Raw genomic sequence first — 25805 nt, 5'->3', positions numbered from 1 at the left:
TATGTATACAACACCAAAACTTGGGTGACATCAAAAAGCCAGACAACTGTCCTTAAAAACAACCACTAGCTAAATATTGAGAGCCATGCACTGTAATATTATACACCGCTAAAGCTAGCGTTAAAGCAGAGGAACCTGAAGTAAACGCCGGTTTTGTTGGTAGGCGTGTTAATCAATGAATAGGCTACTAGCAATATGTTAGCATTAATGTCAACAATGTTAAAATTTTCCTTTAAATTAGATTGTTGCTTAAAAATCTGTCATAATGCTTAAGCTAACCTGTTGGCATGCTTTAGTTAGCATGATTATAAAAATATATATTTACACTTGATTAATTAAGAAAAAATAAATGCATTCCTGGACAAATAAATTTAGATTTAAGGGGCTCAAAAAAGTCAGAAATCATCCTCCAGGAATCATAAATGTTTGGACTGACTTACCAGCAGATTCGTTCATCTCCAGAGCCAATCTGCTCAATAAAGAGAGCCAACAGAATATCTGAAATATGAAATCTGAGCTGTTCAGCTGCAGACATACGTTGCATTTCATTCCACATTTCATCCTTGCACGTGGGCATTTCTGGAGACATTTGTTGATTCTGGGGTCAAATCTTTGACCTTCTTATTACTGGATGAGCTTTCTAACCACTGAGACACCCTGCTGCCAGCATACCAACTCTAACCACTTATCCACTGTAGGGCTCGTGTGTCGACCACGGCCCCACAGCTGTCTGGGGGTTTTATCCGGGCTGAGGCGTAAATCAGAGAGCCTCGTCGCATCTCCATAAATATCTCTCCGCTGGGACGACTTCCAAACACACACACAATCTTCAATTTATTCGCCCGGGTTGTATTTTTAGTTTGTTTACATTGGTTCCATATGACGTGTGGATGAAAACCAACCTCTTTCACTGACCGAAACACAGAGTAAACAAATCGTTCAAAGCCTCAGAATACCTCTGAGACTCCAACCCTTAGATTTACAGTTTCTTAATCACAAGTTTAAACTACATTTTAATCATGTGTCTGTCATGTACTCGGTTAGAATGATGTGGAAACAAGTGCATAACACTCGTATTTGGCATCGTCTTCCGACCAAAACCACCGGCCGCTGTTACCGCCTCCACTCTTCTGCTTTCAGACGTCGCACCTGCTGCAGGGATTTGCTTCTATTATTAAGCACAACATGACCACATACTTCTGGCCATTAATTTAACGTAGGTAAACTGGTTGGCTTTTTTTCAAGTATTTCCATTTTCCAGGAAATCTCGCAGCTCTGAGGCTGTGTTTGGAAAAGCAGAGACGACCGTTTTGTTGACGATGAAACCCTCAAAGTGTGATCTGTCATCGGGCGCTTGACGGCTCGTCTTCATCGCGCTGTAAGGACATCTCTTTGTGAAATGAAACTGTGACTCAGAGTTCCTCTCTTGTGAAGGTAAACTGTTTACACGGATCAGTTTGCTCATCAGGGGACTCCACACGACACGGCAATGGCATGTGGAGACTCGATTCTGTTGAGAAACATTGACGGGACATTTGGCAACCCCTGATAAAAAATGTTTTACACAACCTGTAAACAAACTGTCTCTGTTTACAGACCTGTGATGACTGCAGAATGAGCATGCCCTTTTAAGGATCCCTTTGAGGTATATTATGAAATGTGTGCACAGTATCGAATGGAACTCTGTACCAACATAATCCCAAAGTTATCCAACAATGTTCAAATCCACAGATTACTATTGTTTATGGGGTAAACCCTACTCGAGCGGCCTCTTCAAGGCTTGATGATATTTATGTCCCTGTGACGTTCTGCCTGTGACGTTACAGGGGTGAGATGGGATCGGCTAAACCAGCGTGGGAGGACAGTACAGTGTGTGTGTGTGTGTGTGTGTGTGTGTGTGTGTGTGCATTACTGACTGTGTGTGTATGTGGAGCTCTTGCTGTGCCATGCTCTTTTGAGCTTCTGCAACACTGTAACATTATGTTACAGAGAGAGAGAGAGGTGCTACATGTTAAATTCACAGACTGGCACTCCCATATCACGGCGTTGCAGAATCAGTAAAAATGTCTTTAAGGCGTATTGACGTTGGACCTTAGTCTCAGTGCTGTTGCCTAATCACATAATGAAAAGTGCTACAGGGACGTCACCACTTTGGTTTTCCAAGCAGCGTTTTGAATTGATAGCTGTATGTTTTACACGGGACACATTGTATAAACACTCATGAAGTTGCCACAAATCAACAAGTTGGGGTTCTATTTTTGTCGTCCATCTCACTTTATGCTCTGCATTTGCTGTCGTCAACATGCCTGAGTTTGTTTTAGCTTCCTGTGTCAGTCAGCTCGTTTCCTGATTGGCTTGTGTTACGTTCCATGTAACAGTTCACAGAGTGCATGTTCGGCCTACCTTAGTGTTCTCTCCACACAAAAGGATTTCAAAATATCTATGTTTTTGAATTAGGGAGGCCCTGCTCGTTTTCAGAGCAGATTAGGGGAGGGTAAACCTGTTAACACGCCTCACAGCAAAGGAACATCCGGCAAGATAAAATCAGTGCTTTGCTGACTTTGGTCAGAAAGGCGGAAAGGAGGAACTTTTTGGCCCGATTATCTTGTAGTGTGTACCTCACTTCCCTTGACCAGAAAGTGACCGAATGCTAAATTTACCGCTAGATATTTCTAAACCAATAAATCAGAACAGAGAACATTCCTAGCTAATGCTAATGTTAGCATTAGCTAGGATCATAGCAAACGATTCTTATGGATTTTCAAATATGTGGTTTTACTTTAAATACATTTATTGTATTTCCAGTTTCTTATCACTCTGGAGTTTCGGATTCCTTACATTTGTACAATTTGAAACCTGGAACAACGTAGCACAACAATGGAGTTTTAGCCTCCTGACCTGGGCATGACCTCTGGAAAATGGTCGTAGAGAGAATATGGTGCATTGTTTTGATTGAGAGACCCCTGCCTGCCAAAACTCATACAGTGTTTTAAGTCTAAATTAGGTTATTTCCAATACTTAGCTTATTTAATTTGGTCCCATCCATTTGGGTTAAGCTTTCAATAAGAGAAATTAGTCTTCTTGGCAGTCTGCTACATCTGACAGATCTTGTGATTGACTCCAGATACCCTTCAAAAGTTTCTTCTGGCCCAAATCTCCATCTTCTGCTTTTTTGTCAGTTTTGGCGTTGGACCCTACCTCCCAGCTCCTCCAGTAAACCCTTCCAGTTCACCTCGCTGACGATGAGAGTGAAAGACAGTCCTGTGGTTTTCACGTGCGGGGAGATCTTGGCATCTCCCCTGAAACAACTATTAATAACGTGGTTGCTATACCGCCTCACTGCCAGGATTCTCTCTGGCTTAGTCACGGTCTGCTTTCATCCAAAAACCTGCAGCCTCCGGGGAGCTTTGGCCTAGTTCAGATCTAATTGCCTGTAACTTAGTCAGGAGGATCTTCCCCCAACCTGACCCGCACCCAAACAATATCAGCTTTCCCGTCATCGTATTTACAACTCCAACAAAGAATGAATAGTGACAACAATCAGACTGGATTAGAGGTTTTTTTTTACTTTTGTTTCTTAGCAGGTCTCTCAAATTGTTTGGTTAATTGTTTAACTTTTTTTGTGCCTTCATTTTCGAGAAAGTACAGTAGATAGAGTCAGAAAAGCTTGGAGAGAGAGAGTGGGGGAAAACGGGAAAGGAGCCACAGGTCGGACCTGAACCCCAGTCCACCCGCTTGACGGACTTCAGCCTCCTCAGCAGGGGCGCACGCACAAACCACCAAGCCATCAGTGCCCCAAGGCTTACTTTTCTTTGGCATATAGGACTTAATTCTACAAATACATTATCCCATCATGGTATTATTTTTTAAATTGAACTTCCAGGCAGGTCTTGGTACAATTTCCTCAAACAACCTTTTGATAGGTGATACGGGTCATACATCATGGTTAACATTTCAGTGCCTGTATTTTCTTGTCAGTGTCATCATGCTGTCATCACAAGCTAACAAGCTTTCTGGTTTCATTCAAGGACATTCAAAATCAATCATCTTTTGTATAGCGCCAAGTGTTATCTGGAGACGCTTTGCAAAAAGAGCTTATGGGATAAGATGCAGGAAGGATTTCTCCTTTCTATTCCCGGCGTTCCTGTTGTCCACACTTCCTCGCCGCTGAGGTGGAGGACAGCTCTGGTTGTAGGGACGACACAGTCCGATGGTGGTGGCTGAGAAATTATTGATTTGGTTTCTAAAAGGAGGGTACTGATGTGCTATCAACTGAAGATGCAAAGCATTCACGAATGATGGTTATTGTGGGAAGGAAAGAGAAGAATTTGTTTGTTATCTGCATTTAATAAAAGTTAGTTAGAAATCTTATCCTCTGAGTGTCCTGCGCCTCGTTTCTCACGTCAACTTTTCAGTTCACCGGTGTCTCTTTTGTCTCCTCCTCACAGGTAAAAACATGCGATCCAGGAACTGCACCATGGAGGGTCCAGATGACGGACACATCCAGCCAACCACAGGCTTCATGAAGGAGGAAGAGGAGAACACTCCACAGCTCACAAAGAGGAAGACGAAAGCCCTGCAGCGAGAGGAGAAGGACGGGAAGATGGCGGGGTCTGGAACGTCTAAGAAACATCAGAAACCGGCTGAGAGCAGGAAGCCAGAGGCGTTGGATCTGTCCAAGAAAGATCTGATTCAGCTGCTGGGAATCATGGAGGGAGAAGTTCAGGTAAGAAGCAAAATACCCTTAAACGAATATTAGGTAGTCAGTCATTTCTATCAACCTCTGACAGAGTTGAATAGTGCTTACAGAGACTCTATGAGCACATCCTCCCAATACGACTGATATAACATCTGGAGAGGAGTCACCAGTGAGACAACCCTGAGGTTAGCAAGCCAACAGCAGGATGTAGTGTGTACATTTACTGCCTGTACTGACACCGCAAGCTTCCTCAGATTTTTACATTTGTTGTAATGGAAGAGCCGATATTCTAGCAAGCTAGCACAAGCTAACCGTTGATGTTTGACACAGGTCTGTCCAGCCAGTGGCGATTCTAGAGTCTGTTGTGGCCCTAGTCAAAAATCAATTGGGGGGGCCCTCCAATCAGCATTCAGCAGATCAAAGAGACCGAGTTCTGTCAGATGGGAATCCCTTAGGGAGGTTTCCTACCGTCATTGCAAAAGTTTGCACTTTTTTCGGCCACTGCTTTTGGGGCACCACCAATGGTCTGGGGCCCCAAGGCAATCAATACAATGATTATATATGATCTTCTCTTTTGCCATGTCTGTCTTATTCACAGGTTTAAATCGCGGCCAATCGCTAAATTGCATCCACTCCTAAACTCAACGGTGGGTTGTCATTGGCTAGGGGAAACAAAACCAGCTCCCCACCAGGGTTGGGCACTAACTCAAGCAGAGGAAATAATGTCTGTATTTTTCCCAGACAGAAAGCTCACGGCTAAAATTATCTTTTGCACAAAATCCCGTCATTCAAAGTTTACCTCTTCTCCTAGAACAGCATAAATGTGTCAGCACTAGCAGCATATAAAAAACCGCACCTGCAGTGCAGATTATCACGAGTGCAGAGATACAGGTCGACAGCTCAGTGTGTGAGGGGTTGGATTTTGAGAGTAACCTTTTGCCTCTGTGGAAACGGTCCACCCACCCATCTGCTGCTGCTGCTGGGTTCCAGTTTGATAGATTCATTTATGAACTGGTCTCCAGAGAGGCAGGATGCTGCAGCCTCACCCTCTGTTTCCATCTGTTTGGGTGTGTTGAATATTTTCCATCAGCGACAGGACAGACGGACACAGAGAGACACTTCACACAGGAAGAGCTGCTTTTGTTCCGCTTTAACATGCACACTATTTTGAAGTTTTTACCAGATTCTTATCCAGAGAAATCCACTTCTACAATGTTTTTGAACATTTATTTGTGTAACCTGAGAGTCTACAGACCCACAACATGTGAAATAAACCATCCAGTCCTTTGTTTGTGGTCTGCATAAGTCTTACAACACAGAGAAAAATGCTCTGTTTCAAATGTGCTCTCCTTGTGATGTCACAGTGGGATTCTGGTAAAACAAAAAAATCCCCTCCCCTCCCCTGGTATCTCCACCCATGGACTCCACCCCCAGCCTAGAACAAAACTTTTGAGCAGGTCCACCATTTTTATTCTCGCTACAGAGGAGTGATGTCTACCAGGAAATCTCAGGGGGCGGGGCTTATTGCATTTAAAGAGACACACACACCAAAACGGAGCGTTCTGAGAGAGCTGGTTTATACAGGGTCACAAACCTCCTCTGGTGCTTGATTCATGTTATATTTTGACCAAAGCACAGCACAGATGTTTCATTTAGACCACAGGGGGACTGTTTGAAAAGGTGGAGGAGGGGACTGTTTGAAAAGGTGGAGGAGAGGGACTGTTTGAAAAGGTGGAGGAGAGGGACTGTTTGAAAAGGTGGAGGAGGGGACTGTTTGAAAAGGTGGAGGAGAGGGACTGTTTGAAAAGGTGGAGGAGGGGGACTGTTTGAAAAGGTGGAGGAGGAGACTGTTTGAAAAGGTGGAGGAGGGGGACTGTTTGAAAAGGTGGAGGAGGGGGATCATATGTCCTCTTTAATGATGTTTGTGTCAGAACCAATATTACAAAGTGTATCACAGCGATATATTATCGACTCAACAGACATGCTCATCATATTAAATAGTGTCTGTAAATTAGCCGTAGGCATCCAAAACGGACCGAAAGGTTAAATCAGATCATTCACCAGTTTTTATTTATATAAACTACAAGACCCTGGTGTTTCTGTGATGGGACTTTTGCACGCCAACAATGAAGAAAATGTCTCCCTCTGCTGGTGTGAACCTGAATCTCTCCCTCTGGGTTTATCTTATTTGGACACATTAAATCCTGATTTCCATGTTAGAGGACTTGTGGTGAGGTCATTTTATGGGCGCAGCTCCTCATTCAGATCATGATATGAAAACTGATTTTTGCAAGAACCATTGTGCAGATGACATAAATACACAATAAAGGTAAAACAGTCAACAGTTTTTGACTCTTTGCTTTTGGGATGATATTCTTAATATGTCAATTATTTAAATAGATGATTTATTTCTAATTTAGAGAGAGAGAGAGAGGTGCTGCAGTAAGGGATGAGAGGTGCCTCTTTCACACATGAACTCCCGATCATTTCCGCAGACTCAGGCCCTGAAATACTTCATCAATATTTTCTTTTAAAGGCCTTTTAAGACATTAAGAGTTGAAGTAAAAAAAATTAAAGGTGACATATTCTCCTCCTCTTCTTCAGGTTAAATAAGTCTCAGAGCTCCTCAAAACATGTGTGTGAAGTTTCTTCTTCTAAATCCACTCTGATCCTGTATTTGATCATGTCTATAAACCCCTCTATTTCAGCCCTGCTCAGAACAGGCTGTTTCTGTGTCTGTACCTTTAAATATGTAAATGATCTGTGTCTGACCACGCCCCCTCTCTGGAAGGGCTTGGGGTGTACTCGGTCTTTCTCGCTCCATGTTCTATTGTTTACGGTGAGAAGGCAGACTCAGAGGGCAGAACAAACACCTAGCTGTGGGAGTGTCACCCACCTGGGGGAGGGGCTACTGCCCTTTGTGATGTCATGAAGGGAAAATCTCCAAACGGCCTGTTTGAGCACACATTTTCTGAAAAGTGGAGCAGGGGAAAGACGTAGAGGATGGACTTCTCTCATCATTGGGGGGTTTGTAGACAGACTAGAGACACATGTTAGAGTTAGAGAAACGTGGTGAAGTGTCCTGATGAACAAACTGCCCTCCATCAGAAACATGAAGTCCTCTGTTAATGTGTCAGAACATCTGTTTGTGTGTACATGCAGTATTAAAACCTGTGTTATGTCTCTTCAGGCCAGAGAGGACATCATCGGCCTGTTGAAGTCGGACAGAACCAAACCGGAGACTCTGGAGGCTCACTACGGCTCTGCGGCCCCGATAAAACCTCTGCAGGCTCTGCAGAGAGACGCTCTGCTGACCCGCTGCAACAACAACAACACTGAGGACGTGTACGAGATCCCCATGGCCGAGGTGAGGGTACGACTATACTGAAGGCAGGGGAGGCAGAAGTACTCATGTTTTTTATACGATATGATACACTGCAATACGATACGCAAATTTGTCTTCAACTCCAGTGCTGTAGACTTTGAGGCAGATTACACACTAAGCAAATTTAAACCCCATTTTGGGCTCGACTTGCATCCCGCTAACAATCGGAGGCTCTGATTCTAGGCATGACGCAACCGGTTATTTGTCCCAATAATGCTGAAGTATTTGATGTCAGCAGGATTACTTAACCACTCCCTTTGAGTCGGAGCTGCCCCGATGTGGAACTGTAAATATCGGGCTGCCGCCAATGGACTACTCGCAATACCCGATGAGAGCGAGCAGACCAGGTGTTGGGTACTTTTACACCTCACAGACATGGCAGCAAATAAGAACTCAACTGAGCTCCGAGCCAAAGGGTTTGCACTCTTTTTCTCGTTTTTTTTTCCTGGTGCAAAACAGAACGCATGCCAAGAGTAGACGGCCAGCTGACGACATCGATCATCCTCCATAATTGCTTTTCTTCTGGGGTCATGTTTATTTATCACTTTTTTTTATGTGGCTTGATCACAAACAGGAACTTACAGGACACAGAAAAATCCTGCACTCTATAACATTTAGCATGATTTTATTAAACATTTTAAATCGTTAAAGGCTTTATATGTGATTTTTTGATCCAGTAGATGTCGCCCTTGAGCACCAGCATGAAACCAAAACAACTCACACTGCAATGTTATGTTAGCATGCTAATGCTAGCGATCTTTATTATGCTCGTGTCTTCACACTGCATGTAAATTTACCTGAAATGAGCGTGATCTAGAAACACAGTTAAGCAGTGAGTACAGTATGTTATTCTTCTTTTCTCTAGTCCCTCAATTAAACAACTTTTATACACGAGGGGAGGAGTCAGCCGGCCGTCCGGGCGATGTAAACAAAGTGAAGATAGGACTCTGAAAACTCTGAAAACATCACAGACAGTGGGACTCGGGTGTTACACCCATTGTAGACAGTCATGACTCACAGAGTTATTTTCAGAGGATAGACTTGATTTATACATTTAAGTGTGAAAAATCGCATAAAAAGCTTTTAAATAAGCTTTATGAGAAAGTTGTTCATGACCTTGATTGAGGTTATTTACAGAGTTTGTTGCAACATCGCTGTCTTTAAATCCTCACTGTGCGTTTACATCAGGAGCAGGAGAGTGAAAGCAGGGGCTGAAATCTGGTTCTTTTTGTGTAATAAAAGGCTGTAAAGTTTAATTTTCCATGCTCAGCGGAGTCCTGCAGGGCACACAGTAAGTGTGAACACTTCTGAATAAAGCAGTGTGAAAAGAGTCTCTCTGCTCATTGTTAGCGCACAAACACAATGCGAGCGCGGCCGTGGCTAATGGCGGTTGGATACTGTGCGGGGCAGATGTTGGCGGCGTGTCAGAGCGGTGTGCGTTCAGTAATGAGTGTGGACGTTGTTTCTCTTCTTCAGCTGGACCGTCTGGAGGACAAACAGAGGGAGACGTACAGGCGGATGCTGGAGCAGCTGCTGCTGGCCGAGAAATGTCACCGCCGCACCGTCATGGAGCTGGACAACGAGAAGCTCAAACACACCGACTTCATGAACAAGAGCGACGACTTCACCAACCTGCTGGAGCAGGAGAGAGAGAGGTGAGGCCCCCCGCTGAGTCTGAGTGAATGATTGTGATAACGTCTTATTCTTCCTCAGGTTTAGACATCATCTTACAGTATCAATGAGATGCTACAAACTTTTTGGTATGATGATGAAAGTCAGGGTTTTTTCCACAAACAGGAGAGAAAAAATGGAGGACGAGCTCCTTGATATCGACAAACAAGGTCGAAGTGATTGTGTATTATTCTCGTAGTAAATCAGGACTGTGTTCTCCCAGAAGTAAACAGTCATTGTGAACGTGTAACCTGATGACGAACACTCCTGAAAATATCTAGATCATTTCAGGAGGACTGCTCCGGAGATACAGTATAAGACGCTATAATGAGAATATGTGTCTTTGTATCAGTGCTGTGTGTAGTTGAAGAGAATCTCAATGTGAACTAAAGAGTGGAGAAGAACATCCTGGAGAACAGGAAACATGCAGCAGCAGGTTGATTAGAGCACGGAGATGGTAGAGGTGGTCAGTATAGAAACATCACTCCCCGTCCTATTGGCTCCAGGTGAATTCTCCTGATTATATCCTGCTGTGTTCTCACATCAGCTCACTCTGACTTTCTGCAGATTAAATACGAGGAGGCTGGAGGAGAAACTCCGGGTGAAGAGAGAAACACTCAAAATCTTAAAATCTCATGAAAAGACAAAAATCAAAAGTGTGTTTCTCAGTTATTTCTGATGATCTGTACGTGGCTCTAAGCTCCGAGCTGATTGGTTCCTACTGAAGAAGCTTAAAGACACTTTAGAAACACCTCTGAAATGTAAAGTTTTTTTCTTCTAAAAAGAGAGTGTGGGATTCCTGTGATCGTGTTTTTAGACAAATCTCAATTAAAACGTGATTCAACACCGTCGATAGGAAGATGTTTTGCAGATGCAGGAAGCATCAGATAAAAAACCCAGAGCGTGGAGGTTTTGGATGACTGCTCTGATAGGCAGAGCGAGCGATGAATCGTGTCTTATCGCGACATCAAATACACAAAAGCATGCAGCTAAATGCTCATGTGATGACAAAGATTAACCCTTCAGGTTCTCAGTTGAAGGAGATTTGCAGGAAATGGACTTTTAATCGACTACTTTGTTAGATTTCTGACAACTTAAGGGCAGGGTTGTGCATATTTCCTCCAGATCCACTTTTTAAGATTCTGGTTGAAATTGTCTTTAGGTCCTGACAGAAATTAATAACTCACGTTCTCTGAAAATGGAACGAAGAAAATCCGTCATCTGTATCAGTTTGTAAGCCTGTAAAAACTCTACTTAACGGTCACTTTGGAGCGACGTAAAGGTTAAAAGTCGGATATATATGTCAACGTGTCTCTTTAGCGGTCCGACCCTCAGCTCCGTCTGATAACACATTCCTGTCAGCGTGCAGATTCACTGCAGGTGATGATATCATGAATGAAGGCGTCCAGGATGATGTCACTCCCTGCAGAGATGCTGCTGCACGATTAGAGGCTCCGTTTGCAAAACAAGCATCGCATGCACGCACAGGACTGCACGAGGAAATATCACAATATGATGCAAAGTGACGGCCTCATCATGTCGATAAAATAATCCAGTTGGCATTAGGTTCATTTTGAAGGTGTTATGAGCTGCTAAACGGACTTTATAGTCTTTGCTATCAACCCTAGTTATTATTCTTAATGAGATCTGAGTGGGGTCGCTCATTAGCAACGACATCAAGGCAACAACCAGAGCAAGTTAAAGAGACAGATCTACAATGAGATACAAGAAAAAAGGATAAACAATGCCTCAGATTAGCTCGGCATAAACTGGAATCAATCTGAAGACAGAACAAGTCCAGGGGTTGAGTGGTTGTAGTGCAGCATCGTGTCATGACTTACGTTTCAGATGATGCTCCTCTCTAGAGTCCATGCTCACTCAGGTCACCATGTGGTGGACTCTGAAGCTTCAGTGTTTATCCAGCTCTGCATGGGTCTGTAAACCTTTCTGTGTTCTAACCTCTCTCCATTTTTCAAAAGCATCTCCAATATTGATCCTAGTTTGAGCACGTTTCTGCTCGTGGAGCTTATTAGAAACATGCAGAGGCTTTTTAGGTCGGGTACAATCACTTCTATCTGAACCACTTCTCTTGACCGCTTCCATCGCTGCAACACCTGTTGACCTGATAACTGCTCTCATATCTGACAAACCGAGGGGCGTCCAAAACGGCCGTGTGTGGGGGGGTCGCCTTAAAAGCGCCTACCTTCTCTGGTCCAAACAAATCCAGAGCATTCAGGAGCAGAATCTAAAGTTAGAAGGAGGACATACTGACTGCTGCATTGTTGTCAGAGAAGCCAGCACTTCAACATGTTTCCTTAATGATCAGATAGTAAGATACCTTTATCATCTCACTCTCTACACATCTCACTGATCGGACCTTTAAAATTGTGCTCAATTGTTTAATTTCTGAGTAGTTTCCTAACTCTAGACTCAAATTAGCCACTGTGAACATCCCTTTAGGTTTGACCAAATGGTGGCACTGGATAAAACCTTGAGGTACAATCAGAGTTAGTAACCTTCCTCCTCTTTGCACCATTTCACATTTCTTGTATATCTTATCCACTAGTGGCTGAGATATTTTAGTCTGGACCAAAATGGCGGTTTGTGCCCAGATGTGGCTGTTTGTTACTAAGTTTATCCTGTTGTGTTGGCGAGCAGTCAGACAGTTTGATGCGGAGGAAGCTCTGGATTATTTTTGGAAATTAAAAGAATATATCTTCTAGGTTTGATCCAGATTGAGACAGAAGATTTCTTCCAGTAATCTGGAGATTTACAGCCACAAATCGTGGAGATTAATGTAAAAGGCCGTCTCACATCCTGCTGATATTTATGTTTAACACGCAGTGGGAATAATAAAGAGCAGTGACGCAGCGCCTCTGCATCTGTAAGCTCTTTGCACCGCTCATATTTGGCTCATTTAGGAGCCTCTGCGATGCAAACCACAGGCCCTCCTCTGAAGCTGTGATCTCACACTCATACAATTTAGCCACTATGGAGGATTTGTATATCGTGTCTCTCCCCTTTGCACGATACAGGCAGATTATAATGAGAAAGGCCGTGCAAGTCTGGCATTGTCCTCTCCGAAACAAAAAACTCTCACTCTCATTGTTTTCTTGTTTCTATGGGGACAAGTGCTGGCTGCAAGACGGACAGGAGACAAACTTGTCAAACCGGAGTTTCTCTTTAGAAAAATATATAAAGGAAAGATGAGTGAACTTTAAAGGTGGCTCAGTGTGTTATGTCATACCTGCTGCACAGCCCGTCCCTCCACCCATCGGGGCGAGGGAGAAAGGAGAGGGAGCGCTCATTGAAATCCTCCCCCGCTCCTTTTTTTTTTTTTTAACCCCTCCTCCTCCTCAGTGTCCAAACAAGGGCAGGGCCTCTTTGGACCATACCATGGAGGGGCGGGTGACATCACCACCCAGCGGGAGAGAGAGAGAGCGCAGTTTAGCACAACATCCACCTTTTTTTTCATTGTCCACTGATGACATGTTTGGAATGTGATGGCTAATTCCCCCGCGGAGCCTGAGCCCCTCCCTCCGTCCCTCCGTCCCTCTCTGACCCCGTGAGAGTCTCAGCAGCAGCAGCAGTTTGGCTCCTGCTCAGCTTCACAAACACACTCTGATATGGATCAACCTGCTCTGCATCCCAGCGAGTTGGTGAGTTGAATACGTGTAAAAGTCTGGAGTCTTAAAATAAGTTATGAGGATTTGCATTTTATTTTATTCCAACATGCTGAGCACATGTTCTGCAGTGCTGAGACTCCTCTGTGTGATTGAGTGTCTGATGCGAGTGTGCATGTGTGCCATGTGAAACTCTCTCTCTCTCAGACACTCACAGGCTCCCGCAGAGATCAGTTAAACATCTACAAACAGGACATTAACTCAGACAAGTTCCCAGAACTTTGCTGGCAGCTCTGCGGTGGCTCTCACTCTCTATTGCTTCATACCAGTGGGCTGTTGTGTTGATGCATTTGTAAAAAAGCATGAAAACCAAAGAAGGTTCTCATTAAGGCAGCTGAATTTGCTTTTAAGTTGTATCTTGTGAAGGTGAGTTCAGACCAAGCAAAGCAGGCTTTAGAAGTGGTACAAATATAACCCAAGGCAAGATCTTTGAGGATGCAAGTTAATGCAAATTCATCCGGGATGATGCAAAGTGTCCTGAGCAGAAAGGTTTGCTCTTCATGTACTGTCCCTCTTGTAGTTATAGGTATGTGATGTTGATTTTTTGATAGATGTTGGTGTCTCACGCTCAGGAGTCGATAATATGTAAATAATTTATTTTGCTAAAAGTACTCAAAAGGACTCAAATTAATTTGTTTGGACTTAAAAAGGGGAGGTAATGTTTTTTTAGTTTGTTTAATGCTGCCTGAGTCTCATTCACTCCATGGGCGAGGGTTAGAGTATAATTACACCAGGAGTCAATCTGGCTTCTGATTGAAGCTCCTCTCTGATTGGCCCAAGAACACAGGTAATGTCATGATTAGGTCTTACTTAGTTCTGTATTTCAGCGTTTGGGTTTCCATGTTTTAATTTCTCCTGTTTATCCTAGTGTTGCTTGTTTCCCTTGTGTGTTTTTGTCCTAATGTTTCATAGTTTAGTCTTTAGTGTTTCTTTATATTCTAGTGTGTTTTTGTTACTTTCTTGAGTTCTGTGTGTCTTCAGTGTTTCATGACTTAGTTTGTAGTTCTCCTCAGTGTTTCTTGTATTTTATTCCTGCCTCTGTGTGTTTCCCTCCAGTGTGATTGCCCTCATTGTCTTCACCTGTGTCATTAGTCTCACCTGTGTTTGATTACCCCATGTCTATTTAGTCTCTGTGTTTCTTCCCTTCTGTGTCAGTTCATTGTCGTTTGTATGTTGTTTCTCATGTCCTATGCCAGACCTTTGCTTACCTGTGTTTCAAGTATTTTTCCTGTGTTTTTTTACTTCTACTTTTTGGCTTTTGAAGTAAGTTTTTGGTTGCCTTTGTGTGTATTAAATATATTTAGTTAATTCTGCACGTGGGTCCAGTTCCTTGTTTTTCCCCTGAACGTGACAGGTAACCTGGTATTTATTGTCTGTAAGATCAACAGACTGGGTGGTGTGTGTCTTTTTTGTTACAGGAGAGCCAGTTTTTTTCTTGTAAAATAAATGTTGGTTTCAATGGACAAAATCTGCAATCTGGTTGTGGAGTTTCTTTTTTCCACTCACACTGCGTGCCATCCAGAAGTACAACAAGGTTGGAGAGGGAGAAGAAAGTTGGTCCTGTGTCAATCAGAGACTGAGCTGTCATGTACTGTAGCTCTAGCCGTTGTGTCTTGTCCCCCAAAAGTGACCTGGCTAAGGCTGAGCTAGTCACAACTGTTTATATAATATACGGAGGCTTTGGTGCTATGATTGTTCATGTTTTGTTGCTGTAGTTGGTTGGAGGCATTTTGGTTTTGCACTCGCTGGTGTATCCCTCTAAAAATGATAAAAGAACTGACTTTTCCATAGAGGATGAAACCTGAGTGGTGTCACCTGTCTGTTCCTGCAGGGGGCGCTGGAGTCCCATCAATGGCGGTCTCCATGCTGGAAATGCTGGCTGTATCCCAATTGCCAAGTACCTACTCAATCTTTCAGTAGGCAGTACCTACTATCCGTGCTGTATACTGTTTAGTACCTACTATTCAGTAGGCAGATATTTGCTCATACTTCGTCTGATTCATTCAGTATGGAAGTGGCGTCATTTACGGTACCCGAACCGGCCGCATTCACTCGTTTTTTTTTGTTTTTTTGTTTAGCTTTATTCAAGAAGAGTAATGCTCATATACAGTCAGGTAAAAAAACAATATCACAATGTAAATCAAGTAAAAGGCAGATTAAATAACTAAATAACATACAGTAGCATACATACAGAAAAGTACAAATGAAAGACAGTAAGATACAGAATATAAATTAAAATAAACAAATAAAGACACATTTAAATAGTGAAATCATTATTTAAATAGAGGGGGAAAGGTTTTATAATAATGCAGACATTTGTTTTATTTTCTGTTGTTAATTAAATGTAGTGATTTCAGTCGGGACTTTAACTCTAGATTAAAAATTGATTAAATTAATCCACGCTCGTTTGTTTTGATTTGGAGGTGGACGTGACGTGCCGATTTACGTTTAATTTCACACTGCATTGTGGGTAAAATACAATTAATTTCCTGAAAGCACGCATCCGATCCATACTGCATAAAACCCGGAAGTTAGTATCCATGCTGAAGAGTTCAGTATACTGAGGTGGACCCAAAAAATGCATACTGAATGACCACGAAAGTTCAGTTTACTGAATCTCCATACTGAAAAGTACGTACTGCCTACTGAACTGTGGCTATTCCAAAAGGGCCGCTGTCTCAGTCTAACGTTCAGTCAACCTAACGACAGGCTGAGAGCTGGAGCTGAGGCGGGTTTTAAACCTCCTGACAAACCGTTACACCGCGCCCGCATGTCAATCATGTCGGCTACACGCCTTATCAAAATATATAGTGTGTGCCGATCGAGACATGAGCTAATCAGACCTATTTATTTTTTTGAACCAGGCTGTAAACATGTTAATCTCTGCTCACACTTTGCATTCTTCTCTGTTTCCTAGACTCAAAAGGCTGTTGGAGCAGGAGAAGGCCTACCAGGCTCGTAAGGACAAGGACCACAGCCGGAGACTTGAGAAGGTCAGAGCCGAGCTGGTGAAGCTCAAGTCCTTTGCACTGATGTTGGTAGACGAGCGGCAGCTGCACATAGAGCAAATCGACCAACAGAGCCAGAAGGTCCAGGACCTCACTCAGAAGCTACAGGAAAAAGAGCAGCGTTTGGCAGCCGTCACTGACACCGCCAAGGAGGACGGCCACAAGGTCCTCAAGCTGGAGGAAGACCTGGAGCATAAAGCCGCCAAATTTGCGCAGGAACACGAGGAGATGACCGCCAAACTGGCCGGTGAAGAGTCCCAAAGCAGGCAGCTTAGGCTGAAGCTGGCTGGACTGGCGCAGAAGATTGAAGAGCTGGAGGAGAGCAACAAACTGCTGCGTAAATCAGAGGAGGACCTTCAGGAGCTGAGGGACAAGATCGCCAAAGGGGAATGTGGAGATTCGACTCTGATGACTGAGCTTGAGAATCTTCGGAAAAGGGTGCTGGAGATGGAGGGCAAGGATGAGGAGATAACCAAAACGGAGACTCAATGCAGGGAGCTGAAGAAAAAGCTGCAGGACGAAGAGAACCACTGCAAGGAGTTAAGGCTGGAGGTGGATAAACTGCAGAAGAGAATGGTTGAACTGGAAAAACTGGAGGGGGCTTTTAATAAGAGCAAAACCGAGTGCTCTCAGCTTCACACAAACTTGGAAAAGGAAAAACGTGTTGTGAAGGATCTGGCCGGGGAGCTAGAGACGGTGAAAACTCGGCTGAAAGAACTAGAGGTCTCGGAGTCGAAGTTTGAAAAGTCGGAAATGATCCTCAAAGATGATCTCATGAAGCTGAAGTCCTTCACAGTCATCCTGGTAGATGAAAGAAAAAACATGGCAGAGAGACTCAAACAGGAGGAACAGAAAAGTGATGACTTCAGTAAGATGTTCAAAGCGGAGCAGGGCAAGGTTACAGAGGTCACGGAGAAGTTGATCGAGGAGAGTAAAAAACTTCTCAAATTTAAGTCGGAGATGGAGATGAGAGTGACGACGCTCACCAAAGAGAAAGACGAGTTGCAAACTAAACTTGCAAGTGAGGAGGGAAAGTGCAGGGAGCTGAATACCAAGCTGAGCGGTATGAAAGTAAGAATTGACGGACTCGAGGAGACGGACAGGGAAATGCAAAGGAAGTGGGCCACTAAGGAGAATCCAGAGGAAGACAACAAAATGAAAGAGCTGACGCTTGAAGTTGAAAGGCTAAAGAATAGACTCAAGCACCTGGAAGTCGTGGAAGGAGACTTGATGAAAACGGAGGATGAGTATGATCTGCTGGAGAAGAAATTCAGAACCGAGCAGGACAAAGCAAACACTCTCTCTAAGTTGCTGGAGGAAATGAGAAGTCAGATCGCTAGAAACAAAGCTATCGAGAAAGGCGAGGTCATGAGTCCGGAGGCTGAGCTGAGAATCCGCTGCAAGATGGAGGAGACCAAAACCAGAGAGTTGCAGGTGGACGTTCGGGCGCTGAAGGAGAAAATCCACGAACTGATGAACAAGGAGGACCAGCTCTCCCAGCTGCAGGTGGATTACTCTGTCCTCCAGCAGAGGTTCATGGAGGAGGAGGAGAAGAAGAAGAGCATGAGCCGGGAAGTCGCCAACCTGACAAATGAGCTGGAGGCCTCCAAGCGTTACAGTCGTGCGTTGAGGCCCAGTGTGAACGGCAGCAGGATGGTCAATGTCCCAGTTACCTCCACAGCAGTGCAAACAGAATCGACGGTCGGTGAGTGTCCTGAAGATGAGACAGCGGCAGGCTTTATCCAAAAATCAGTCCTCGAGGAAAACCACTTAATGAGCAATCTCAGACAACGGGAACTCAAAAAGCCTACGGTTCTCGAGAGATACCCTCAGGCGTCCGCTGAACTCGGAGTGGGGAAATCTTGGATACCCTGGATGAAAAAGAGGGAGGCTGGTGGATTCACTCAGACCACTCCAGAGAGGACGAACGGGACGTCCCTGCTCCCTCAACCGGAGATGAACATGTCCCAAAAGCCGGGACAACCTCTGCGCATCCGAGTGACCCCGGATCATGAGAACAGCACCGCCACCCTGGAGATCACCAGCCCCCGAGCTGAGGACTTCTTCTCCAGCACCACCATCATACCGACTCTCGGCCTTCAGAAACCTCGCATCACAATCGTCCCAAAGCCTACAACCGTGACCTCAAAGAGCAAAGCCTGCGACATGATGGGAGGTCTCAATCGAACCAAATCTCCAGTCACCATTACCACCATCTCCAGGGCCAAGAGTCCAGACAAGAGCAACGGTGGCGGCTCTGATGGCCTTCAGTCACCTGTGTCCATCATAACGGTCAGCACCACTCCTGTGGCTGAAGCGTGCGCGTCGCCCGAGCCTCACAACATAACCGCAAGCCGCACAGTTATCAAAATGACTCAAGAGAAGCAGCCCGGGCCAGCACCTTACAGGAAGTACAACGGCAAAAGCAACATCATCACAACAGAGGACAACAAGATCCACATCCATTTGGGCTCCCAGTACAAGAGGGCTTCTGAGGGCTGCAGCAGTCCGGTGTTGACCCTCGGACTTGGCTCTGAAAGCGGCAAGGAAATGTCCACAGGAACAGTGCTCCGCTCCCCTCGCCAAACGTCCATAGGAAAGACGACGACTCAGAGCAAAATGACCAGCAGCATCACAATCACACCGATCACCTCGGCTCCTTCCAGGCCGACACAGTCAGTGGTGAGAGATTTTAAGTTCTTTATTATCATTTATCCACAAGCATACAGACTCTAATTTACGAACCAAAAATGTCTGAACGGATGTCTTAATCTTTTACGTTGCAGTTGCTTCTGAAATGTTTCAAAATGAAATCAGGTGCTGTGTGCTCCCTAGATAGCCCTCTCTCCAGGTATAACACAGTGACCTTTATGAACCTGTGATCTCACTAGTGTGAACTAACACTGGAATGATCTGACATGCAATGAGTCCCACATCCCAGAAGAGACCCCTGTAAAGGTCTTGTTTAAAACCACGGATTTACCGACTGACAAAATTCACTCCTTTTAACCAAACACGGGCAAGAAGTGGCCGATTTGGATTTTTCACTTTTGCACTAGAAGATTATAAATGTACAGATATAACACCTCAGTAAAACTCTCAAAATATAACCCAGACTGATATCAATGTATACCTAAGAGGGGCGGCCCTCTGTATAAGACCCAGTAGGCTTTGATTTGATGATTTGCAGGTCAACAAATCAGAAGTGTGTAGCCCAGATTCAGGATGTTCCAGTTACTTGGACACAACTCCCCTTGGTTGGAAGGCTTTTATTTTAGTAATTAGAAGAGAAAGCGGGAAAAAATGACAAAGCATTTGTTCAAGTCTAGGGAACCACACTTGTGTGGTGGTTAGCTCTTCGGTTTTACAGTGATAAGGTGATAAGGTACTCACTCTGAAAAGTGACCCAGTGTAGCAGGGTCAACGCTGTCCAATGGGGCAAAACCATTGCGCTGACAGAACGTAGCACAAACGGACTATGTGGTAATAGGCAGTTAGGGTTCTTGTTAATTCTTTCCATATCTGTTTGAGGTTGTTCACTTTCTTCACACAGTTCAGACTTGCATGTTAACTGGTTTCTGTGTATTGCTTCTATATGTGGATTTGTGTCCTGTGATACGGTGAGCGCTCAAGGTGTATGCCACTAGTTGCCAAATATTGTCCAGGAAAGTTTTGATCACTGAACCCTGCCAGAATAAGCCATCAACGTGGATGACCAATGGATGGATGGATGGTTAGATATTTCAAAGTAAACCATGATAGATCTTTTCCATCACAACAGAAAGAAGCTAGCACAGCGCTAACCAAAACTATGCTCACCTGGAAGCTCACCCCCGACCCCTGCATAAAAATAATGTTTTTAAAATACATTTAAACGATCCCTTCACAACCAATCAACCGACTGTTCTTTCTGTTTCTGGTATCCAAAAATCCTGTCCTCATGCTGTTTTGTTGTTTAATATTTTTCCAGCCCAGTTCGGATGTGCAGTCAGCTCGGGGCGCAGCCACACGGATCCCTATGTCAAAAGGTATGAAACCGGGCAGCAAGGCGGTTCTGGGCGTGTCGACGGTGACAAGGTTAGAGTCGCGGGCGGAGAGCCAGTCGATGAAAATCGAGTTGAGGAAGTCGACACTTTGTGGCTCGGCCTCTGCGGCCGGGGGGAAAAGCTGAGAGCTAAAAATTGGCTGCAGAGGAAAAGACTCGATGTGAGCGTGTAATAATAATTGAGTTTGACGCTAAATGTTCTGCCAAATCCGACTCACAGCCTACGAGTCTATCTACAGCACACAAGTCGGACTCTGTTTAAAGTGGACTCTCTCAAGAGCTTAGCTTTACAAACCGTCTTTTATCTTTTGTCAATAAAGTTTTTATGTTATCTTAAGGACAGATTTTATGTTACTACATCCAGTTTGTTTTTCACAAAGCATCTCTTTGCATGTCTTTATTTGCATTTGGATTCATTTTCATACCTTCATCTTGGTAGTTTTTTTGGCAGTAGCTGTAGACTTGCTCTCATCAGCCACATTTTCCCATAACATGTGTTTATTCAACCACCGCTTTTGGAGGTTTCCAATCACTGATGCACTGTGAATTGTTTGAGAAAGTATGAATTGTCATCATTTGAGACAGGCACAAAATTAAAACTATTTATCTCTGAAATGAGTACAGCATCTCTTTGTGAATGAATGGTGTGTTTGAGCTTTTTGTGACTTGGAAGTGGGCAAGAATCAACCAGGAAACCTCCAAACTATTAACCCGAGCATCTTTGTGTTATTCATCCATGTTAAATGCAATGTTCTCATGGCTTGTGATCTTTCAAATACACTTTGGGGACGTTAATATTAAACTCAGAACACAGTGCAGTGCAAGTTGAGCACATAAACCTTTTTTTAATCTTGTCGACTGGACAGACTCGGACAGAAATTAAAAGTTTCAGGCTATTTCACTCAAATTGTAAAGGATTTCAAATGAACAACAATAATTACATTAAAACTTTAAAGTCGCAAACCAACTGGGCATTTCCAGAGATAAAATCATTAATGCAGTTTTCTAATTCTGTTTGAAGTGTAAATAAGTCTGAGCTCCTCAAAACATGTGTGTGAAGTTTCTTGTTCTAAATCCACTCTGATCCTGTATTTGATCATGTCTATAAACCCCTCTATTTCAGCCCTGCTCAGAACAGGCTGTTTCTGTGTCTGTACCTTTAAATATGTAAATGAGCTGTGTCTGACCATGCCCCCTCTCGGGGAGGGCTTGGGTGTCTCGGTGCTTTCTCGCTCCATGTCCTATTGTTTACGGTGAGAAGGCAGACTCAGAGGGCAGAACAAACACCTAGCTGTGGGAGTGTCACCCACCTGGGGGAGGGGCTACTGCCCTTTGTGATGTCATGAAGGGAAAATCTCCAAACAGCCTGTTTGAGCACACAAAAAGTGGAGCAGGCAGAAAATGGAGAGGATGGACTTTTCTCATCATTGGGGGGTTTGTAGACAGACTAGAGACACATGTTAGAGTAGAAAATGTGACCTTTAAAAAGACTTATTGGAGTTGGTTCCTCATTTTTGTCTTGAAATATGCAAACAGGGGGCGCTGGTAGCCTAGTGGTTAGTACGTGCACCCCATGTACGGAAGCTATAATCTTCCAAGTGGGTGTCTAGGGTTCAAATCCGACCTGTGACTCCTTTCCTGCTTTTCATTCCTCGCTTTTCATTCCTCACTCTCCCTCGCCCTGATTTCTGACTCCATCCACTTTCCTATCTCTAAATAAAGCCCAAAAATAAACCTGTAGAAATACACAAACATATCCACATGTTATATGTGACTTTATGTTTTTCCTAATGAGGGTTTATGAAGATTATGTTCATGAAAGGACAGGACAGGTCTTGGTCTAGTTTAAGCTCCACACAAGGTTTCAATGTCTGCAGGACTCATGGGAAAACTGTAAGATTACTTTGTTTGCTCTTGCCTTGTAATGCCAATCGTCTGTGGATGCAGGCTGAGCATCTAGCACCCTCTAATGGACTGAAATAAAAATTGAAAAAGGCCTCTCTACAGCATGGACAAATTGATTCTATTTAAGTGTTTTAAAAAAGTTTGATCGCACAGAAACAGGAACCGACATCCTCTTTTGTTGACTCACTTTAAAAATCCAATAAACACCAATCATCTCCAGGCTATCACATCTGCAAACAGCCGACTGGGGAGGATGTTATCTTCACAGTCTCAGCCGCCTTGATTAGCTCAACTTAATTAATAACTGAGGGAATTCTGCTGATGTTTGGGAACAAGGGGGCAAAGAGGTAAAGATGTTGAGCAATGCAGTGAGGAAAAGTCAAATGGGACGGTAATGGAGTCAGGAAGAAGCATCTGGAGAACAGGAGGGTAAACATGAGAAGAGTGTAAAAACACTGATTCATAACAAGCTCTGTGTTTTTGCTTCAGTGACGGTGTGTTGGCCGTGACTCCCCTGAGGCTGCTGCAGACTGATTTGAGGGGGATCAAACCCTCTTCCTGGGAACAATATGAGAGGCTGATCAGGATTATTATAAAAATTAAAAAAAATCACGTGAGCCGGATCTCTTTGTACGTAGTCCTCTTTTTCCTCTGAGAAAACTGTTGGGAAACTAGGTTAGAAACTAGGTGTAGGAGAAGGACTTTTATGAGGCTACAGTCAGAGGTGTAGTGGGGCCTGAAGAAGTGGCTATACTCTTAATTTTTCCCCAAAAGGAGTTTTATTTTAAGTGGCCCGCCCAGCAGAGGAGAAACAGAAATGGGCCTTCTGTATTTACACATTGACACTGAACATCAGCTTTACTTCATGTAGCCAGGATCGATATGAAACTTACATTAGCCTCAGAAGAGGCTGAGACACACTACAGGCTGAGACAGCTACATAGTTCATGCATTTTGAGTGAACTATTCCTGATTCCTGAGCAGTGTTGGGGGGTAATGCGTTACAGAACAATGCATTAGTGTACTCAGATTACTGATTTGTTGATGCATTTGTTTTGCAATTCGAGTGGTCAGTTATTTTGTCACATTTTCAAATAAGCAATCTTTTCTAGCTAGGGGAGTTCTCTGTAGTGGACTATGTATCAGAATCAGAATCAGAATCGGGTTTTATTGCCAAGTACATTTGCCCATACAAAGAATTTGACTTGGTGTATTGGTGCTAAACAATTAACAAGGAAATAAAGCAGAACTAGAAACAACTTAAATAATACAGTATAAGAAGATATTACAATATATAAAATAGAATTTAAAAATGTAAAATATAAAATAAAAAAATAAAAAAATAAAAATAAAATAAAATAATAAAATAAAAAAATAAGATAAAAAAATACAAAAAAATAATAATAATAATAATAAATAAAATAAAATTTAAAAAAATAAAAAAATAAAAAAATAAAATAAAATAAAATAAAATAAAATAAAATGAATAAATAAATAAAATAAATAAAGTGCAGTGGTTCACAACTGGTGGACCCAAAAGTGGGTCGCAGAACCATTTTCAGTGGATCCTGAATGTGTGCCTGGAAGAAAGAAATGCTGTCAAAAAGTCTATGAGGTGCTTTTTTTTAAAAAGTTTGTTTCATTCAGTTTCTTTGTTCTATCACGCTTTGTACCGTCTCAGGTTAAAACTGCAACAATTTCTGCTTCTCCCCATAATGGAGGCTGTAGTCCTCCAAGCGGGTGGCCCAGGTTCAAATCCAGCCTGTGGCTCCTTTCCATGTCATTCCCCACTCTCTCTCTCTCCCTGATTTCCAACTCTATCCACTGCCCTATCTCTCCATTAAAGGTACAAAAAGCCCCAAAATAAATCTTTAAAAAAAAAACTGCATAATTTTTCATCAAATAAAACTGATTGATTGAAAAATACAAGAAATTTGGGTCCTCGATTTTTCATGAAGGAGTAGTTGGTGGGTCCTGAGGGTTCAACCAGTTGAGAACCACTGATGTAGTGCACTCATTCAGCAGAACTAGAAAAACTCATGGACACTACTCATCCCGTTGATAATGACTTCTTTGCTGTGGCACAACTAAAACGTTCAGCTTAACGCCGGCTGAGGATCAACAATAATGTTATATGGCATGCTATCACCTGGAGCCTTTAAGCACAGCATCCACCCCGGGTCTGCAAAGTGCACATAGAGGGAACCACACACACACACACACACACACACACACACACACACACACGTGATGTTACCGTTCTGTAAGGATGGCCTTCGGGGACACACATGTTCTGTTGTAATTTTTCCACCACAGGTCTGCTGATTGAAGCCATCTTTGGAAACAGTCGACGCTGACCTGAGATCTGTGATGTCAGGAGAAGAAATGAAGAAGGTGTCGGATTGGAGATAAAGTTTCAAGACTTTCATTTCAGTTTAAAGTTTCAACATGTAAAATCACTTTCCTGTGGTGGATGGGAAGTGTAAACCAAAAATCAGAAAGCGTGAAACACTTTTACCAAGGACGAAACTTATTTACATTTAAGAAAACAAATTTACAAGATGCAAAACACTTCTACAAGCGCTGAGACAAATTTACACATGAATGTTGCCAGACAGGGAATGTACAGAGTGGCAGAAGTGACCTGGAAGTGACCTGGAAGTGACCTGGAAGTGACCTAGTGAGCGGTCAATTAGTTTGTTTTAGCGTGAAGACTGTGCAAAGTGTGTTATACAGAGTTTATGGTGATGGAATTATTTTTTTTTCTGTTTTTTTTAACACACCTGAGACAGTAAATTCAGTATTTCTGTCAAAACTCAATGGGAGTGAGTCAGTGTTCCCTCAACCCTATGTTTATTTGAATTTTAGCAAAATATGTTTGTGATTTAGGCTACATGGTGGTGCAGTCTCAATATGTCAGCTCTGTGATTGGCTGGTGAAAAGTCCAGGGTGTAACCCCGCCTCTCGCCCAATGACAGCTGGGATTGGCTCCACCCCTCCTGTGACCCTGAACGGGAAAGGCAGTAAAGATAACGGATGGATGTGTTTACAAAAAATAAGTAAAAAAGAGGAATTCAAAAGTCGATTTTTGCTTGATTGTCAAAACGTCAACTTTATTAGTTGGTTCACAGCGAAGTGAAAAAAACATAAAGGCTAGAAACACAAACACATCGACTACAAACACCGTAAACATTAAGTAGGCTACATAAATACAGGAGTTCATCAGGTAACAACAGGGAACTGAGAATGTATAGAAACGTCCATAAAACCATAATTTATACAAAATAACACTCATCAGTCCTCAGGGTCATCGTTGGAGTTCAGGCGTTTCATGTCCTGAGTTATAAAATAATTCTTCACCCTGTTGGACTTTCTGTGATCTGTTTCTCCTGCCTGACTGCTGACGCTC

The 25805-nt window shown here is 43.3% G+C and overlaps 1 protein-coding gene across 2 annotated transcripts in view; it reads left to right on the top strand.

Moving 5' to 3' along the window:
- LOC132984605 (filamin-A-interacting protein 1-like) overlaps positions 1-25202 on the top strand; it is a 39180-nt gene extending 13978 nt beyond the window's left edge. The window contains exons 2-7 of one of the 2 annotated variants that reach the window (XM_061051463.1): positions 4449-4726; positions 7890-8066; positions 9561-9739; positions 16356-19128; positions 20417-20474; positions 24713-25202. In XM_061051463.1, the coding sequence (XP_060907446.1) occupies positions 4457-4726; positions 7890-8066; positions 9561-9739; positions 16356-19128; positions 20417-20474; positions 24713-24753 (3498 nt within the window). In that variant the 5' untranslated portion in view covers positions 4449-4456 and the 3' untranslated portion in view covers positions 24754-25202. Of the gene's footprint in view, positions 1-4448; positions 4727-7889; positions 8067-9560; positions 9740-16355; positions 19129-20416; positions 21107-24712 lie in introns of those variants that run through there. The other variant, XM_061051462.1, reaches the window with a different exon arrangement.
- The last annotated feature ends 603 nt before the right edge of the window (positions 25203-25805 follow it).

This window comes from Labrus mixtus, chromosome 12 (assembly GCF_963584025.1).
Source record: "Labrus mixtus chromosome 12, fLabMix1.1, whole genome shotgun sequence".
Lineage (NCBI taxonomy): Eukaryota > Metazoa > Chordata > Actinopteri > Labriformes > Labridae > Labrus > Labrus mixtus.
The sequence above is the reverse complement of the archived record's forward strand: the minus strand, read 5'-3'. Positions and strand labels throughout refer to the sequence as shown.